Source organism: Callorhinus ursinus, unplaced genomic scaffold (assembly GCF_003265705.2).
Source record: "Callorhinus ursinus isolate GAN/ISIS: 27379988/994484 unplaced genomic scaffold, GSC_fseal_2.0 scaffold48, whole genome shotgun sequence".
Taxonomy (NCBI): domain Eukaryota; kingdom Metazoa; phylum Chordata; class Mammalia; order Carnivora; family Otariidae; genus Callorhinus; species Callorhinus ursinus.
The window spans coordinates 10,854,897-10,875,210 of NW_027397110.1; the positions used below are offsets into that span (position 1 = coordinate 10,854,897).

A 20,314-nucleotide genomic window follows, 5' to 3' on the forward strand; every position below is an offset into this window, starting at 1 on the left:
AGCACATATCCATGTGACTTTTTGCATATAATTTCGGGGGTTCTTAGACCCCCCAAACCCATCTACAGAGCAAAGTTTGCCCTTAATTTATTTTACAGATGGGAATGCAAAGAGAGGAAGGGGTTTGTCAGAAAACACACAGAACACATCTCCACGCACTAGATCATGTCCTGTGAGGGCTGGGCCCACACCCAGCTCCAGGTTCATGGCTTTGAGGATAACTCCCAACACACCTAGCGTCTCTGTGCTGTTTCCTCATCCACGCAAGAGTGACCAGGCCCGCACAGCAAGGCTGTAGCGAGGAGGCAGTGTACCTATAAGAACCCAGGCCAGCCCCGTGCACAGAGGACAGATCCTGTTCCATTAATGTGCTTGCCTGTTCTCTTCCTTTCCTTGCAGGATTTTGGAGGATGGAAACAGTGCTGCCATCTAATGTGGTCACGGAAGGCTTCATGGAAGAGGAGAGCCCTGCCTGAGCCTCAGTTTTGGGTGCCAGAGGGAGGCAGGGGCCAGGGGTTATTAATAGACCTGGCTTGATGGGCCCAGGGAGGGTGAATGTGATACAGATACCCAGCACCGTAGCTGGGAAGTACCTGACACCGGAAGGGGAGGGGGCTGGGGGCCGGGGGTAGTGCCACCTCCCAAAATAGCCAGAGCAGAAGCCTATATAGGTGGCCATCCCACCGCCAGGCTCACTTCCCTGCAGGACCTCCCACCGGCCCGGCCTTTCAGTGCAGTTCCAGGCCTCCAACCACACCCAAGGTGAGTGGCAGCTACTAGGTTGGAGGCTGGATGCAGTGGGGGAGGAGGCCAGATGGAAGGGACAGTCACTTTGCCCCTGTCCCCAGTGACATGGGGCTGGGAGGGGGTGCTGAAAGGTCAGCAGCTGTGGTCCAGCCCTGAGAGTACAGATTCCTGAGCTCTCCATCCAAACTACCGGTTTGACCTGGGACTTATCCCTCCTCCTGGCTGGGCCTCGGGGTCCCCACCTGTGCAACGAGATGGGTGGAGCCAGGCATCTGTGGACTCTGGTGATGCCATCATAGGAGGCCCATGAGTGGGCAGAGGAGGAGGAGGGACGGGTATGGAGGGCTGGCAGGCCAACCCCAATAACATCATCTGGTGCTCTGGCTGGGTGGACTCTGGCCCAGAGAAGGTGTCAAGCTGATGGAAGGCTTCTCTAGCAGGGAGAGATGGAGGAAGGAGGGAGGATGGGCCTGTGTTGAGGTTCCTGCCTTTGCCACGGGGGTCAGTGTTTGGGCGTGGTCTGTGGCTCAGATGGGTGGGACTTGACAGGGCTGGGTCCTGGGCAGTGGGGAGGGGCGCCACGGACGAGAGTCACTGAACTCCAAGGTAGCAGACCCAGGCGGGGGTCCCTCTCTGCCACTGCCTTGCTGTGTGTCCTTGGACCATTCACTGACCCCCTCTGGCCTGTTTTCCCACCAGTATAGCATAACAACCCTTCGGCTAGGGAAACAAACTCTCCAATTAGGCCCCTGGCATGAGCTAGGCCTGGGGGTCGGAAATGATTGCACAGAAGCCCAGCACGTCCACATGAACAGCTTGGCTGGGGGCCAGGAGAACAGGGGCTGCTGAGGGGTCCCTGGAAGGCTGTGCAGCAAGAGACAGCGGGTCAGGAGCTAGAGCCTCTGCTCCTTGGAAGCCAGCTGGAGGGCCGTGGACTGAAGGAGCTGACTCACAGGGAGGGGGCAGCCCGAGCAGCGTCGCCCTAAGGCTTCCAGGAAGGGCAGCCGTCCAGGGCTGAGCTGAGGGAGACAGTGTTGACAGCGAGTGTGCCAGAACTCAAGCAGCTGGACAGCTCTCCCCAGCCGCCCACCAAGGGGCACCAGACTGAGCCCCGGCCCATCTACCTACACCTTCCATTGGAGTCTCAAGATCCCACCACAAAGGACCATCAACACCATCAACACAAGGTCTGGTCTGTGTCGACCAGAAAAGGAGAAGGTCATAACCCAAGGTCACGCAGGGACTTAGCACTGCCGCAGATCTAGAACCCAGGCATCCTGACTCCCCATCCATTGCTCCGCAAACTACAGAGGCAGCTAGTTGCAGCCTGAATCCTGGGGAGACCGTGGGAAAGAATGCAACTGGTCTCTGTCTGCCTAAGATTAGGAAGTGTCACGTTTCCCAGAGATGAAGTTCAAGCCATAAAACCTGCTGAGCTTGTCTAGAAAGTGTGGTCTGAAGGTACCAACCTCTCCCCAAACATGGGTCTTCTGGTCGCCAAGTGGGGAGAGGGTGCATAAAGATTTCAGCGAGCCTCTCCCACCTTACCCTCTCCCAAAAGTTTTGTGGGGGCAGGAGTCTGGACCCACACTATAGTCCGTGGCTCAGGAGACCAGGGAAGCAAGTAGTTAGATCTGAGAACAGTTCTTTGGAAAGTCAGACTAGGAAAGAAAAATGGTTTCAGTGCATTTCTGGCCAGATGTGGGATGGGGCATCGGGAGAGGGCCTGAGGGGTAGCCGCCTATCCTCTCCGTGCCACCTCCCCCCAGCGTCCCGTGGGTCAGGTTTCCAGACCTCAGCGCTCAGATTTTGCAGCATAAATTTGCATCTGGGACAGACAAGAGCGGAGGCTGAGGTAGGAGCAGAGACAGAATGCGAGTAGGGCCGAGGGGCCCACCAGGGGGTAGGTCTGGCCCCTGACGGTCCGGGATCCTCCCCAAAGCCGCGGGACATCCTCCGAGGCGCACGGACCTGAGAAGCTGCGCCGCACCAGGCTGGTGCCTCCTGCGTGCCCTTGACGGCAGGCGACCCCTCCAGCCCCGGCTGGTGACGCGGGCGCCCCCTAAATTCAAGAGGTCGCCCCCTCCCCGGGCGCCCTGGCCGCGGCCCCTGGGATCTCGAGGACCCCCGGCGGGGGCGGTGCGGGAGCGGCAGCGGCAGCGGGTCTGCAGGCCCGCGGGGCCCGGGCCGCGCGGGGGAAGTGAGCGGCTCTGGCTGCGCGCCCAGCCCCGCGCCCCCTGGCTCTGCGCCAGGCCGGCGGGCGTGCGCCCGGCGCGCAGCACTGCAGCGCTGGTCATATGAGCAGAAATGATGAGAAAAGCACTTTTTAATCTTTTCGCACTTGCTCTGCCCGCTCAAACAGTTGCAGGATGTCGATGACAGACTTGCTCAACGCTGAGGACATCAAGAAGGCAGTGGGGGCCTTTACCGGTGAGCAGCGCGCTCCCCTCCCTAGCCCTCTCCCCACGATCCGCCACCCTGGCCCCCGCCCGCACCCCGCGGGTCGCGCGGCCGACCAGTCCTCCGGAGTGCTCCTCTGCCCAAGCATCCTGCGGGGCGCTGGCAGGACCGAGCAGGGGGCTCCTCGGCATTTCCCAAACTCCTCGGGAGCGGGACTTGGCGCGGGGAGCGGGTGGGGAGGCCCCGTACTCTGCCCGACAGCGGAAACTTGTCGGGGCCAAAGGCTGGGTGCCCTCGCTGTGAGGACTCGGGGTCCCCGACAAAGGGCAAAGACCGGGGTCCAAAGTGGGACCCCCAGGTCCTTGTGGGTGCTTGATACTTCCCCTTTAAGGCACTTGGACGGGGTGCGGGTGCGCACATCTCCTCTCCAAGCAGCACCTTTCGGAGACCCTCCGTTCAGAACGGGACTCTTCTCGGCTGTCAGTGGTTGGCTCCCCTGAAGTCCAAGTCCCTCTCTAGGGCTCAGAGCACCCCCCCACCACCACCACCGACCCCAGAGCGAACGAATGCGGTGACCTTCCCACAGCTGGCATTCTGCTCTGCCCAACCCTGCGGGAGCATCCTCAGCTTGCAACTTCCAGCCTCGGTAGATGGCCCAGGGAGGGGAGCGGGCAGTCTAACCTCTCTGAGCAGCCCTGGACTTGAGCGCTTAGCCGCCTTGCTTCCTCCCTTCCCTCACCTAGGTGGGGAAACTGAGGCTGGGAGCGGACCAGAAACTTGCCCAAGGTCACCTAGCACAGCAGAAAGGGGATTAGAGCTAAGGTCACCTCCAGGTCTTGGTCCCCCTCCTTAATGTCAGAGGTGGACGGAGGAACAATCCTTCCCTCAGCTCAAGGCTGAGGGGAGAACATGACTCTCAACAGGACCCCTCCCTGCCACACACCTATATTATTCTAACATTGTACCCTTTCCGGGTGTTCCTGAAAGGGAGCTCAGCACACAGAAACTTGGGGAGGGGGCCTCCCATTTCCTCTCTGCTTGGCGTCCCCTCCTCAGGGTATGAAGAAGCTCTGGGAGGCTACCCTCCCAGGGTGCTGGAATAACCACCCACGACTCCTTGACCCAGCTTGCTCCCTCTGAGAAGAAACTTAACTGGGAATTCTGGGGAGCCTTCCAACACTCCCCCAACTCCCACTGGAATTGATATCTGTGGCAAAGCCAGCGTTCCTGGGTCCTCCCCCTCCTCCTCCCACTGTATGACCTTGAGAGAAACTTGCCTTCCCTGTGTCGGTCGATTTTCTGGCAATACAAATCTGTGTGGCCGAGAAAAAAGGTCGATCGCCCCCCCCCCCAACATGCACACACCATGTTCACACCATTTCCAATTCCCCTGCCCACCCCCAACACCCCAAAGCCTTCATGGAGCCCAGGGAGCTCCTCTGCCTTCAAAGGCTGCCCTGTTCTCAGTGAAGGGTACAGCGGAGAGTGGGGGCAAGTCTACCTCTTCTACTTCTAGCTGTGGGACCTTGGCCCAAGCACCGTCTGCTGGTCTGGGCTCCTTCAACCCTCCCACAGAGGCACCCCCCACCCCCCAGCACTGGCACAGGGGGCTCAATCAACAAATGCTTTGACACCCCATTCTCCTGCCCTTCCCTACTGCCCCGTCTCTGTCCTCATATTAACCAATTCCTCTCCACCCCGCCCCCACAGCTGTCGACTCCTTCGACCACAAAAAGTTCTTCCAAATGGTTGGCCTGAAGAAAAAGAGCCCGGATGACGTAAAGAAAGTGTTCCACATCCTGGATAAAGACAAGAGCGGCTTCATCGAGGAGGATGAGCTGGGGTAAACTGAGGCCTGCAGGGGCTGCCCAGCCTGAGAGGGAGTGGGGGCTGGGACCCTCGCTTCCGAGTGCCCACCAGATCTGCCCCTCTCTCTGCACCATTGGCAGAAAATAGCTGTGCCTCACCACTGTTGCTTCCGGAAGAATAAAATCGGCAGCAGAAAGTGCAACTAACTAGGTTAAATTATAGCCACTTAATATTGCTAATGGGATGATGCTACTAAATAATTAAATACACATGAAGAGGCAGGTTTTCTAGATGCCTAATGCCATGTGCAAGACAGGGAGCGCTAGCTTGAGTATTTATTTCATTGATTTGTCATTTGCCTCAGAGGCACCATCCACCATTCTGCAGACACCACCCCCCCCCCCCCGGCCCGACTTCTGTACCAGTGCAGCTAAAGCAGTGTCTGGACAAGTGGGGGATGCAGAACCAACTTTGGGAGTCAGGAGTCCTGGGAGCAAAGCGGAGGAGGGGAAGATTATGACTAGAAAAATGCACCTGGCTCATGTCTGCCCACCCAGCTGTGCCTTAAGTTACTCTCTGGCCAAGACGGCCTTGAATTTCGTCCTAAAGAGAAGGGGGAGGGAGTGGAGAGAGACCTTTCCGTAGGGACTTCCCTATCCATCCAGTCTCACCCCAAACCATCTCGCAAGGGTACCCTTTGTTTAGAACCTTCTCCTACCTACACACGCGCGCGCGCGCGCGCGCAAACACACACAGGCTGACTTCTACTCGTCCTCCAGGCATCACCTTCTCCAGGAAGCCTCCTTAGCTTTTCCTCTCCCTCCAGGTGGGATGGATGCATCCTCTGAGCACCCTTCTCTGTTTCTATCATTGCATCCATCACCCTGTGTTGTCTCTCTCCGAGTACTCGACTGCCCCCTCATTTTTTCGGGTGGCTTCCTTCTCCGTGCCCCCGGTTTCCAGCACGGCCCCAGCACAGAGAAGACATTTTTGCATTTGTCGGGTTGGCTGAATAAATAAACAAATGCAGGTGCCCTGCCTGGAGTGAGGTCGACCTTTTGCTGAGGACGGCCTGTCGCTCCCTGCACACCCACCCGTTAAAGCACAGCTGCGTACAGGCCCGCCGCCTGCCGCCTCCCCCAGCCGCCTGCTGCAGCTGTGCAGGTGCCGGGCCACCATCGGGACGCTGTTCCTGCAAGGTGACCTCCGCCTGACTCCCTCCCTGGCTTTTCTCCCCAGGTTCATCCTGAAGGGCTTCTCCCCAGAAGCCAGAGACCTGTCGATGAAAGAAACCAAGACGCTGATGGCCGCTGGAGACAAGGATGGGGATGGCAAGATTGGGGTCGATGGTGAGTAGCCATGACCTGGGGCCAGAGCACATCGTGGATCTTGGGATGTTTGGATGCTAAAAGCTTGGAGCTATCTCTGTCACGTGAGAGGGAGAGGAGGGGTCCCCCACTCCCCAGGATTAGAAGGAAAAGGCAATGCTTTAGGTCTGAGAGCTCTATCATGTAAGCCAGGCACACACACAAAACACCTGGTACATTTTTTTTTTCTAAATTTGAACAACCCAAAAGGAACAGACTCTCTTTTCCTCCCTACTGTGTAGGGAATTAAGGAGAATTTGGGATTTTCCCTGAACTTTGCCTGCACTTTTGCTGGGTTCCGGTCCCGGCTCTGCCCCACACTGGCTGTGTAACCGTGGGCCGTTTCTTTCCTTCTCTGGGCCTCATCTCCCAACCGTAACCTGAGGAGATGAGGCCAACTGATCCCCAAGGACCCTGGGGGCTCTCATGTTCTCAAATTCCAGGGATGGAAATTCCTTATCTTCTATCCTCCTCAGCGTCTTGTCCTGGGATCCTGCAACTTCAGGTTTCAAAAGCCTGTTTGGGCTTCACCCAAATATACCCTTCCCGCATTGTAGGAGAGCCAGGAAAAACAGCCAGCCAGCAGTCAGCTGGGAATCAGGAAAAGAAATATCTGGCCCTGACTTGCTTTTCAAGCTTTGCTTTCAGAACAGGTGAGGGGATGGTGGACGGCCAGTCCACCATCCCACATCCTTCTCCATTCGGAACTAACATTCACAGAACACACCCCAGCAGCATTATCTTTCTTAGCATCGCAACAGCCTTGAGAATGATCTCGGTTTTGCACACGGGCAAACTGAGGCTGGGGTGCTTAGCCTGTTGAAAGAGCTAGGACATAAGTGGGCGAGCAGGGATTTAGAATAGCTCTTTCCAGCAAGCTGTGTCGCATCTCGTGATGGTCCTTCCCATCAGCCTAAGAGAAAACTGTGTACAGGTGCTTGACCTCGGCTCAAATCCCTACCACTTTCTGGCTGTGTGACTTTGGGCAACTCAAGTAACCGCTGTGGGCTTCAGTTTTCTCATCTCTGAACTGAGGATAATGATAGATCTTATCTCATGGGATTGTCATGAGAATTAGATGTGTTAATGTGTAAAGGGTTTAGAATAGTGCCTGGCACAGAGTCAGCACTGTATATGATATGTGTCTGTTACCTAAATTTTTTAAAAAACAGGGACTAGGTTGTCTTCATCCTTTTATATCCAGTATGTACCCCACACCTGCCCCAAAGCAGGCACTTAATAAACATCTGTTGCCTGAGCGTAAAGACCAGCCCCCCCATGCTCTGCTTCCTCTCTGCACTTCCCCAGCTATGACCTTGGCCCCGGCGCCTCTCTACACCCAGTTCCCGTGCCCAGCAAAGGAGGTGCACAGTTTAATCCTAGGACCTGCTTGGGCTCATTGTGAAAATTAAGTGGCTATCGACACAAAATTGCTCTGGGAAAGTTAAAAGGATTCTGAATGCGGGTATAGTTTATTAAAGTTTTATGCCTGTGACCAAAATGGAGAAACTCGAGCAAGGTCAGATGCAGCAAGTCGCCTGGCCTTCCAGTGCCAGCTATGTCTCCTGCGGCTCTGAGGGAGGGAGGGAGGTGATTTTAAAGGAGCCGGAGCAGAAAATGCTGGAGAGAAATGGGTGGCTGGTCTTGGCGGTTCCGGTGAGTGGTGAGTGGCACATCTCCCCACACCCCCTCCTCACCAATCCACTGAGACAGCTCCACCCTGGACCAGGGTTCCCGCTAGGACCCCATCCCAAACCTCCAGACCTGCTTCCCATTTTTATTCGCAGCCAGTATGCCACAGCTGGGAAGCAAGCCGGAGGCGGGGTCTGCATGGTTGGCTGCTCACAAGCAACCTCATGATAAAGAAAAACCAGGCCAGATCCTAGGCTGCTTCCCTTCCTCCCTCCCTGCCCGTCTCCTATCTTAAAGAGCTAACTCAACTCTTCCAACAGATCCAACAGACGTTTACTGAGTAGCGAGCCTGTGCCAGGCTGTCAGGGAGGTAAAGATGAATTCGACCCTACTCCCAGAGGCACTGTTTCCTGGCTGGGTGCCCCAGAGCAGCGGCTCAGCAACCCTGAGCCCCAGTTGCTCATTGATAAACTGGGCATGACAACATATGGCTCACTGTCATCTCTGAGGATTCCATGACCTGATGCATGTTGAGCGCAGTGCCCAGCACATTGCAAGTACTCGGCCGACAGCGGCTACGATCCTATTTCTATTCTAGCAGCAGGTTGCTTACAGTGCTATGTATATGTATACAAAGGAATGGCAATACCAAGAAGGTGCGGAGGAGCCTTCTGGAGAGGGAGAGACCGTGGTGTGCAGGCATATGGGAGGCTGGGGACAGGAAGTCACTGGCCAGAGTAGGGGGTGGGGGTGTTCCTGGGGGAGCGCGGGGCAAGGCGTGGGTTTCAGCAAAGGCACAAGGCTGGGAGGTTTAGGGATGTCTAGAAAGGGACAAGAAGGTTGTTTTGCTGGGGGTGGGTAGAGAGAGAGAATTGTTAGCAGGGTGGTTACGTGTGTCGAAGCCTGCCCAAGCGTCACCCACCTACGACAGAGGACGGAGGGGCAAATGCAGAAAGAGCAGTGCTAGAGGCCGAAGTACACTGGATGCACACCCAGGTCTGTCTGCCAGCGCAGTTCCAGCTCAGGATGACCTGGTGCAAGGTCTGGGGGTCAGTGCAGAACAAAACAGAGTGGGGCAGGAGAAGTGGGGGGCAGCGAGATCAGATCCCCTGAGTCAGTGGGGCCCCACACAGTGCACTTTTGAGGTTGGAAGATACAGATGCTTCCCCTCCCCATCTCCACCCCAAACGTGGCACTTTTTCTGGAGGGTGCCAGGAAGGATGGGGGTGATGATGCCCAATAGGTATTGAGATGGGAGGCAGAAGACTTTGCAGGCCCCCGGGAAGTTCTGTTTTAGGCAATCTGCTTGCCTGCCTGTTTCCTCTAAAGGCAAAAGGTCCTGAGCCCTGCCCATCAGCAGGAGGATGCTCTCAACTCCTGGTGGGACCTTAGCCAAGTCACGGAACCTCCTCTGACCTTGAGGTGCCTGATCTTTACAATCAGGAGTCAGATCACTAGCCAATCACTGGGGTCCCTGCCAGGCCCGGGACTCCACGGATGCCCCAGTGAATAAACCTCTAGGCAGGGGACCAGCTGAACCCGTGCCACCCCGCATAATGATAGCAGTAACATCTAACTTCACAGAGTACTCACTGTGTGTCAGGCACTGTGCTTAGCATTTTACTCCCCTAATCTTCCTAGCTGTCTCTGAGGTAGATACTATTACTGTCCTCATTTTATAGACGAGGACACTGAGGCTCAGAGAGGCTAGGGGTTTGCCTAAACTTCACGTCTCAGAAGACGCAAGGTCAGGATGGGAGTTCACATCTGCTGGATCCAAAGCACGTGCCCGGCGCTGCGTGCTCTGTTCATTCCTGGAGTTCAGTGAGCATCTATCCTAAGATGATTTTATTTACTGACTTACTGCTTGCTTCTCTCTCCCCCACTGTGATCCAGCTCCACAAAAGCAGGAACTTTGTTTTGTTCCGTTCTGACCCCAGCACCAAAATCGGGCCTGGCACACAGTAGGGGCACAAAGAAAGTTTGATGAATGAATGAATGGCCAGCTCTGGGGATGCAGTGTTGAGGAAAAGTGGTGTGTAGGGAGGTCTGCAGGCAAAGGCTGGAGACCTGTGTGGGCTGGGGGCTTGCGTGCAGCAGGTGCTGGGAGATTCTAGAAGCAGGACTACCTTCATCTCCCATTGTTTGCCCTCTCAAGGTGAGTGATGCTTACCAGGTCCTTGAGGACCCCAGATTGAAGGGAGGGGATAGAAAGACAGAGTTCTAATAATAACCCTTTGCATTCCCATCTCTGGGGCAACTACTTCCAGGAAGCTCAGACTTTTATAGATGTGGTCAATTGACTCTCAAAGTCCACCCTTGAGAGGCTGGTGCAGAGCTGGTAAAGGAGAGTTTTAAGGCAGAAAAGGAGAGAGAAGCTGGACAGAGGTGGAAGGCGCCCCCAGCCACAGTCGCAAAACCCAGGCACACATAGCAGGCAAGCCTGCTAAGTGACAGGCTCCTTCTCAAGTGTCTGCCCTTCCCATTGGTGGGTCTCAAACTGGAGCCAACATCAGAATCACTGGTGGGCTTTTCACAACACAGATGGCTGTGCCCGAACCCCAGAGTTTCTGATTCCTTAGGTCTGGAGTGGGGCCCAAGTGTTCACATTTCCACCAAGTTCCCCGGTGGGGCTGATGCCCCGGGGGCCATACTCTGAGAACTACTGCCTTACAATAATCCTAGAAGGTAGGTGCCGTCACTCTTCCCCTTCTACAAATGAGGACACCAAGGCACTGAGGGGTTAAGTGTCCAGGGTCACTCAGTCACAGAGCCAGGAAGGAGGCTCAGAGGTCCAGCCAGGCCCCACCCCCCAGCCCCCTGCGTCTCCTACAGATGTGTCCCCAGCCCGGGCTCTCCACTTGCAATGCCTGCCCATGTGGAACGTGCAGGCTGACAGGACAAGCGGCTACCACCCGTGTGGCACGTCCTGTGTGCCGGGCACTGCACCTCGGCCTTAGCTCTAAGAGCTCGTGCAGCCCGCACGACAGCTCCACGAGATACACCCTCACTGTACAGACATGCAACCTGACACTCCGGGAAGTGGGGCAACTTGCCCAGGATCACACAGCTAACCAGCATCCGGGCCGCCCCAAGCCCTGACGCTCTGACTCCGGATGTCCCACTGCTCCCCACCGTGCCGTGGACACGGTCTGCACACCCTGTATACACACGCGCACGCACACACACACACTGTCTCACACTCCTCACACACACTCACACACTGCCCCCCCACACTCATACACTCACACTCTCTCATACACACACTCTCATACATGCACACTCTCTCACATACTCTGTCCAATACACACTCTCTCACATACACACTGTCACACATACACACTCACACACTGTCTCACACACACACACTCACACACTCTGTCCTACACACACTCACACACTGTCACACACTCACACATACACTCTCACACACAATCTCACACATACACACTTTCTCACACACTGTCTCACACACTCTGTCCCACACACACTCTCTCACACATACACACTCTCATTCTGTCTCACAATCTTTCACACACACACACTCTCACACACTCTGTCCCACACACTCTCACATACACACTCTCTCACACACACTGTCCCACACACTCTCTCACTCATACTCTCATACTGTCTCACACACTCTCACACACACTCATACACTCACACTCTCTCATACACACACTCATATACACTCTCTCATACACACACTCTCACACTCACTTATACACACACTCACACTCTCTCACATACACTCACACACACTCTCATACACATCCAGTCTCTCACACATGCACACTCTCACATACAACCTCTCTCATACACTCACACACATTCTCTCACACTCACTTATACACACTCACACTCTCACATACACTCACACACACTCTTATACACATCCACTCTCTCACACATGCACATTCTCATACACAACCTCTCATACACACTCTCACACACTCTCTCACACATACACATTCATACACAGTCTCACACACACACTCTCTCACACACTCTCTCATACACACTCTCACACACACCCATACTCTCTCTCTCTCTCTCTCACACACACACACACACACACACACACACACACACACACACACACAAGATCCTTGTTATTGGTTCCCTGAAACCTGATTCCAGTGATGGGTCCTGTTTCCAAAGCTTGCAGCCTATTCTAGCCCAAGAGCCTGTGGTTTGCTTTTTGCTTCTGATGCTAAAAAATCTAGTCATAATTATCGCTGAACCACTGCGGTCTGCTCCAATCACATGCCTCGAGGCATTTGCCTTCTCTGCTTCCTTCTGGTGAAATCTGTTCTCTTTTATCCTTAAGCAGCCCATTTAACAGGGCAGGCGGGCGGGAGTGAGGGAGTAAGCCCTTGGACCCAAACACCTGAAGTCAGGCTGAACACCCAACCCACAGAAGGCGGTGGTGTGGACAGCCGAGCCCTTTTCTCTCCCTGGGCAACCACCTCCTCATCCCAAAGTAGGAACAAAAATGCCCACCTCAAGGGGTTGTTGCTTGCATGAAGTGAGTGTTCTGGAAATGATTCCTTTCCTCCTACTTGATATGTCTGCTTTCTCTCAGAAGCCACCTCGAAACCCTTGTGGAATACTGGTCCTCGAAGGAAAGGAAATGGGGTTGAAGATGGGAGGACAGTGACAGGGACCGCAGGAGAGGTCATCCAGCCCTCCAGCCCCTGTGGGACTTGGTTTCTGGGGAAGGCAGGATGAGCCCATCAAGGCCAGCCGCGGTCCTGGTGGCAGAGCCCTAAGGTGTATGGCGTTTTGTCCCGTCTCCCTGCGTCTTCACACCGGCCCCATAAGGTCAGGGGGACAGAGTCTGTGATCCCCACTGAGAACTGTGGCAACTGAGGCCCGGTGGGTGCTGTGCCACACGGAAATCCTTGGCGGAAGGGAACCCGTGTCTCCTGACTCTGCCAACCCCTCCACCTGGCTTCACGGAGGCATTCGGGTTATAAATGGTTTCTGGGCTTTAGCGAGATGCTGGCTTTCATTCGCAAGTGGACAGACACTCCCTAACTCTGGCCTTGTGTGGAGCTAGATATGATGGAGCAAAGGGAGAGGAAGCAGCGCTCCTTATGGAGTTGCCCTCCTGTGACAAGGAGCAGTGGGGAGGGCAGAAAGACATCCCCTCTCCATCGATCCCTCTCTCCTGCTTCTGTGGGTCAGGGCAGGAGTCGGAACCCCAGCCTCTAAGAGAGAAAGAGAGGCGCCCCACGTGAGCCACACCTGAGTTAGAATTTTCGTGGCTGAGTGACTCGCAGCCTCAGTTTCCCTGTTGGTAAGATGGGGACAAGAGAGTCAGTGCAGATGGAATGGGATGACACCCAGGGCAGTGCCTGGCACAGAGCGAGCCCCCAGGACTGTTTACGCTGCTCCTCGTGGCCGCCTGGCTTGACCCCAAATAACCCTGCCTCCCGTTCTCTGCGGTGGGAAAGTGATCCCTGTTTGCAATACCAATTTATAAGAAACCCAGCCCAGGAGCTATTTAGAGGCGAGGTGATAAACCAGGGGGCCGGTGCCTCCATCCTGGTCATCACGACAGAGGGAAGGGAAGCCGCGTCCAAGCGCTGACTCAATGTCTGTCTCAGTTTCACTTGGGGCTGTCAGCATGTGCTGGTTCACCTGTCAATAGCTTCTAAATTTGTCCAATCCCCACGGCACTGGGACTGGGACAGACCTAATTAGGCTAATTTCAGCTTCCTGTGGGAAGGGGAGGACTGAGCCCTCCCATCCTCTGACCCTCTCCACCCCACCCCAGGGGCCCCTTCAAGAGCTAGGGCAGGACTCTGGGTCCCTCGCATCTCCATGGTGAAACTTGATTTAGATGCGCTCCCTCTGTGGGCCGGGCACCCCAGGCGCTTCTCATCCAGTTACCTCCTGTGTTCCTCACCAGAGCCCTATCACCATTTGACAGACGCGGAAGCTGAGGGTCAGAGGCTGAGTTTCCACGGATGGGCATGCTGGAGGTGGGATCCTAACTTGATGGGATAGATGGTGCCGGAAACTTGGGGCAGGTCAGCTGCCTGCTCTTTAGGCCACCCTCCCCAGCCCTCTGCAGCTCACATCCTCCCTGTCTTTGTCTCAGGATTTTTGTGGACATTTCGAAGCGCCAACCTGTGTCAGATGGAGAGGAGCTCCAAGGGCGGGGGAAACTAACACTTACAGACCAGGCGTCTTTCTACATTTGCTCATTTGGCCTTCCCAACAGCTGAGCAAGCAGACATTATCACGTCCCCTTTACGAACGAGAGTAAAATGGGGAGCGAAGCCCACCCAGCCAGGAAACGAAGGAACAAGAATCAGACCCTGCTCCAGGTGCCAGGCGGGGGGACAGGAAATGGTGGGGGACAACAACCCCTGTGCCAGATAGTAAATATTATGGTGCCGTTTGCCAGACCTTCACTCGCTCTGTGCCAGGCAGCGGCCAGGCACTTCACAGGCTTCGTTTCGGGTAGCTGGAGCTGTAGAGGCATCTTGATAACAACAGCTACCAAATACTGAGTGCAGGCTATGTATCAGGCCAGGGGCAAGAGCTTTAGTGGGGGTTCCTCTGAACGAGCCAGAGAGTTCCATTTTACAGATGGGAAAACTGAGGCATGGTGAGGTGAAGTATCTCTAGTCCAAGGTCACGGAAGAAAAATGGGATTTGGGAACTGACTCCCAGAGCCCTTGCTCCAAGCACTGTGGGAGAGTTGGCAAGGCATCTTCTAGAACTGACATTGCATAGAGGAGAAAAGCAAGACCTGGAGGGGTGAGGAGGAGGCAGAACCGAGGTCAGAACCCCCTCCCTCCTCCCCGTTCCGCATCCCAGCATCCTACCGCCAAATCAGTTGACCTAGGCCTTGTAGAACTTTGTATATTTGCTCATTTGTTTTTCTTTAAGGAGAAACCTGAACATTTTAGAGGAGACTTTTTTTTTTTTTTTTTGATAAGAGGTCTGTTTGTTAATTGGCTGATTGCTAAGAGCTCTGCCCTGAGGCACACACGAAAGGTCTAGAAGAGGTGACCCCTGCCCTCAATTTGTCTACAAAATGCCCTGCTCCAGCTTCTGGGAGGATAAAATTAGAATGCAGTGTTCTCTGCAAAAAGCCAGGGCACGCGGTCTTTGTGACATCCGGGCCGCTTCAGAGTAGATCCCAGGGTGGGCAGAGGGGTCTGTTTCCAGAGGCTTTTGAAAACCCCACAGGTCCAAGACACCTCCCAGTCAGGCTCCAAAATGCCTGACCTTCCACCCCGGGAGCATCTCTTGGTTGGCATTCCCTGGTCCCCTTCATGCTGACTGCAGCAAATGCCACCTAGTGTGAAGGTGGTAAACTGGCTCTTTGCTGATGAGCAGCCCAAGGACCCGTGATTTCTAGGGTGAGGGTTAGGGAGGTCAGTGCAGGTCGGGAAACTGTAAGGACCAACTTTCCCTCCTGACAGTCTCTCCGTGAGACGGCTTTGGCAGACAGACTCACATCTCCTTTATCCCAGCACAGAGCAAACTCTCTGCCCAAGGGCAGGATACATCGGCCCTGGGCAGTTTTCCAGATTAAATGGCGGGTTGAGAGTCCCTTCTTGCACCCTATCTGGGATGCTGGCCCAATCAGGAATGGCCTCTCCACACTCATGCAGGGGGTGCACCTGAGACCACTGGCCAAATCTTTCCTCTGCCTCTTATTTTCTGCACGACCTGACCCTTCACCTCTCCAGGCCTCTGTTTCTCCATCTACAAAATGGGAATCACCCCACTGACCACCCAATGTGAGAATTATATGAGGCAAATTGGAATTTTTTGAACCCCATAGAAGACTCATGAGCCAGCCAGCCATCCGGCCATCCATCCATCCATCCATCTGTCCATTCATCCATTTGCATTTGTTTATTAGTGCCTGCTGTGTGCCAAGTTCTACTCTATTGCTAGAAGAGCAGTGGACAAGTCAGGGCTCCCTGCCCTCCTGGGGTTCACATTCTAGGAGGGGGAGACCCACAGAAAGAAGTAAGTCCATAAATAAGCTCATTCCAGAGAGTGCTAAGTAGCATGAAGTAAATAAAACAAGGCTAATATGACAGAGTCATGGGGGGTGGCGATATTTGAGCTGGCTCATGGCTCACTCTACACCTAGGTCAAAGTAGGTCGGAAAGCTCCTGCCTAAAAGCAGGAGCTTGACTCACGTCTGCTGTGTGATCTTGGGCAAGCTACTTAACTCTAGGGCATCAGTTTCCCCATCTGTAAAATGCAGACAAAAGCATCTCTCCCATGGAGGAGTAGTGAGAATTTAATGAGATTATAAATATATATGCTTCCCATTTGGCATTCAACAAATAAGGATTCTTAAATTCTATAAAAATGGACCATACTGATCAGAGACATCTCAGAAGAACCACCTGCCTCACGGAGGTGCCGTAGGGTCACAGGAGCTCCTGGCTGAGGGAGCAGACACTTTGACCCTGGCCCCTGGGAGGGGCTTTTGGAGTATTTGTGTTTGGGCTCCATCCCTGACCCTCGCTGTTACCACCCTGCCTGTGGCCCCGTGGGTGTTCAGGACCAGCTGGAGGACCCTCTCTCTCTCTCCCCCACCTCGAGTCGATACCTAGGCCCCCACATCCAGGTCACTTGCCTTTCCTGCCCTCGGGGACAGCCTGGGGACAGGAGAAGGTGCTGTCCACTTCCCAGCTCACACCCCAGGAAGAGGAGGAGCCCGGGGATGTGCCCCTCCGCCCGGCAGGGACCCCACCCGTTATTCCTATGGTGGGAGCCTGTGTTTGGCTTGGTTGATGTTACTTTTTCTTCACTGGTCTCTCCCAAGGAATTGGTCCTGCCCCTCCCTTCGCGGCCCTGACAGACACCTGGACCCTCACCCAGAGAGGCGCATTTCCCAGCAAACACGCCAGGTGGGGCCTGGACCCTTAACTCTCAATCCCTGCTAGACGCACTGAGGACTTACCTGGGGCCCCGCACTCTCTGGCAGGCTGGGGGCACAGCATCTCAGACGCATCACGGCAGAGGGTGGCAAACTCCTTCTTGTCCTCTCTGGTCTCCTGGAGAGAAAATCAACAGGGCAGACATTCCCTGGGCCCCCTTTACTCCAAAAAAGGTCTCAGAAGACCTGGCTGCTGAGCAGTAGCCCCTGTGACTGCCACAGCCAGGACCCCGCCGTTGGGAGGATGTGGGGAACAGGGACAGAGAAGCCGGGGGGCAGCAGGGGAGCCGAGGACCTCCTGTGCACCAGCACCTTGCTTCTGACTATCTCCCGACTCAAGAAGCAGCGCTCAGAGAGGCCAGGGGCTTTGTCTGAGGTCACACAGCCCATAAGCAGCAGAGCAGGCCTCTTGGGGCCACTGGCCCTATCACGCAAGACACCAGCCCAGCATGGCTACTGGGTCCTTCCCAAATCCACCCCCTTGTTTCCTGCCTTCTGAGCCTGCCCCGTGAAAAGCCACTGCCTGTGATCTCTTCACCACCATCTGCTTTCTCCTGTGGGAATCCTGCACCTTCTCAAAGGACTCTATCAGAAGCCACCTTCCCTCTGAAATTTTGCTGACACCTTAAATAGAGGGCACCCCTTCTCCCTGTGACAGCAAAGTCTCTGGGCCTTCCATCCAGTCACAAACACACGTGGCCCCTCAGTGTCAGGCTTGGAGGCAGGTGGTGGGATGGGGCAGGAAAGAAGGGGAGTGGGCTCTCTCCAGAGAGAGATGTTCTTGTTCCTGGGGGGGGGGGCGGGGAATAAATAATGAATAAGCAAGAACATACTCAAAAGTATCTCAAGAGTGGTAAGTGCTGTGAATAGAATAAAGATGGTGACAGCAAAGAGGATCACAGTAGGGGAGGGTCACTACTGTCACCAGAGTGGTCAGAGAAGGACCCAGGAGGAGCGACATCTGAGCTGGGACCCGGTGAGTGAGAAGAAGGTAGCCGTGGGAAGTCTGAGAACACACCAGGCAGAGAGGACAGCAGGTGCAAAGATCCTGAGGGGGAATGTCCTCAGCACGCTTGAGATTCAGACAAAAGGCCAGTAGCACGGAGCCTGTCCTGCCAAGTACTGTTTCTTCCCTGACTAGGCCAGAAGCTCCTTCAGGGTAGGGATCATCTTCGTCTCCCCCGTGTCTCTGCTTACCTGGTTGGGGCCACCCCTTTGTTCATTTAGGTGGAGTTGGATTCAGTAGAGGGACACTGGATCTCCACCTAGTGCTGACACCAATCTCTGACATCAATTAACATTCAGCCAAGTGGGGCAGGTGAATGCTCCTGGAGCGGGAGGGGCAGGTGAGCCCACCATGGACTCGAAGGCAAGCCCTGTGGAGAGACCTGGACCCCAGGGCTTGAGGCCCAGCTGAGCCCCTTATGACCCCGGGGGCTCTGAAAAGTCACTTCTCCTCTCTGGGCCTCAGTTTCCCCTTCTGTAAAATGGGACTAGCTCCCAGGTTCCTGAGTGATGGTCAGGATTCAATGAGAAGCTGTGTGAGACAGGGCCCAGCTCATTCTGAGCACCTGCACACCCTCACCCATCTGACCTGCATGGAGATGTCACCTGCTCAGGTCTCCTCCAGAGTCTTGCTCAGCCCCCTGAGGAGGAAGAGCACACAGTGGTTCTTGAACCAGGTTGCTCACCGGAATCACATTTGAACAACTAAAAGAACTCCTCCCTTAGCCCAGGCCTCCTAAATCAGAAATCCTAGGGCAAGGGCCTGGCAATCTGTGTCTTCTAGGATTCTGCTGGTGATCCTGGTAGGAAGCTGGGGAACAACTAGACAAGCAGCTGAGGAAGAGTTTCAGGTCCCAAGAGGCTCAGACAGATCTGGGCCTGAGCCCTGGCTCTGCTCGTTACTAGCTGTGTGATCTTGTAAAGATTGCTGGACTCTGAGCCTCAGCTTCCTCATCTGTAGAATGGGAATAATGATAATGTGCACATCATAGGACCATTGTCAGAATCAGACAAGATCTTGACTATCAAGTGCTTAGGATAGCAGCTGGAATGTGATAAACATTCAGATGATTGCTGCTATGATAGTTCTAGTTATTATTAGGAATTTGCGGGTGGCAATGACATCATCAAGCAAAAGAGATGGCAGGCTCCTTAAGAGAACACTTATCTGGATGAGCACTGAGTAGGAGATGGAAGTAGGACATGGAATCACTATATTATACACCTAAAATGAACATAACACTGTATGTTCACTACATTGGAATTAAAATGTTTAAAAAGTAAAACAAAAAGGAGAGATAGGCTCACCATTTCTCATTCATTCATTCATTCATTCATTCCCACACTCACTCATTCCAACACTCTAGGCCTGCAGCCAATGGGAGAACCAACAGCAAGCACCGTGCGGGGCCCAGCAGCCAGGCCGTGGCCAGTCCTCGCACACTGTCCACCTCTGACTCACCTCTCTGTCTTCTTTTGCAGAATTCTCCTCTCTGGTGGCCGAAAGCTAAGAGGCTCTGACCGCCCCTGGTCTTCCACCCCTCTCCCCCTCTTCTACCCAATCTCAGCCCCTCTTGCTGCCCTTCTGCATTTCTGTTCAGTGTGTTTATGTTATTTTTTACTCCCCCTGTCCCCTGTGGCCCTCAAATAACATCATTCTTCTGAAAAATGCTGGAGAAATAATAAAGGCTGTACCAATCAGATTCTGCTGCTTGGGAGGCCCCGGTCCTGGTGGGGCGAGGAACCTGCCTTGGCTTTCCGGACACACCTGTGCAGCGGTGGGGCAGGATTTAGACTGAAAAGATAGGATGGGAGGGAAATTTACTGAGCCCTCCTCTGCCTGTGGTCCTGAGAATGGTACTCTGCATGGGTTGCCCATTAATTCTTGAAACCACCCATAAGGTAGGTGATGAAACTCCCATTTTACAGATGCAGAAACTAAGTCTTAGAGAGGTAAGTGACATGTGTAAGCCCACACAGCTAGGACTTGTGTATGGATGGATGGATGGATGGATGGATGGATGGATGAATGGATGTAAACCCATGAAGACTCTTTGTTACAAATAAGAGAAACCCAACACAGAGTAACTTAAGCAAAAAAGGGAGAAAAACCAAAGATTTAGTTATGCCTGAATAGTCCAGGGGTGGGTCTTCAGGAACAGCTGGATCAAGGGACTCAAGTGGTATCATCAAAATTAAGTCCTTCTTCCCCCATCTCTGCCTGTTCCTTTGTGCTGGATTCATTATCAGGCTCTCCCTCATGATGGCAAGATTCCTCCAGCAGCTCAATGTCAGTAAAAAAAGAGCTTCTCTCTCCCAATCACTCCATCAGAAGACCCCAAATTCAGTTCCATTAATACCAATAACTAATGTTTATTGTGCACTTCCTTTGTGCTGAACCCTTTGCATGATTCCATCTGGACCA

General features: G+C 54.3%; 1 protein-coding gene across 2 annotated transcripts; it reads left to right on the forward strand.

The window, feature by feature from the left end:
* Positions 1–2,517: 2,517 nt before the first annotated feature.
* On the forward strand, positions 2,518–19,592 carry PVALB (parvalbumin). 2 transcript variants are annotated; one of them, XM_073882808.1, is made up of 5 exons: positions 2,518–2,602; positions 3,110–3,177; positions 4,858–4,990; positions 6,196–6,305; positions 19,372–19,592. In XM_073882808.1, exons 2-5 carry the CDS (start codon positions 3,117–3,119, stop codon positions 19,398–19,400), a joined length of 333 nt encoding a protein of 110 aa, XP_073738909.1. In that variant the 5' UTR covers positions 2,518–2,602; positions 3,110–3,116; the 3' UTR covers positions 19,401–19,592. The 2 variants fall into 2 exon arrangements, with proteins under 2 accessions (XP_073738909.1, XP_025738079.1); XM_025882294.2 differs by lacking the exon at positions 2,518–2,602 and having other exon boundaries at positions 2,983–3,177.
* Positions 19,593–20,314: the final 722 nt, after the last annotated feature.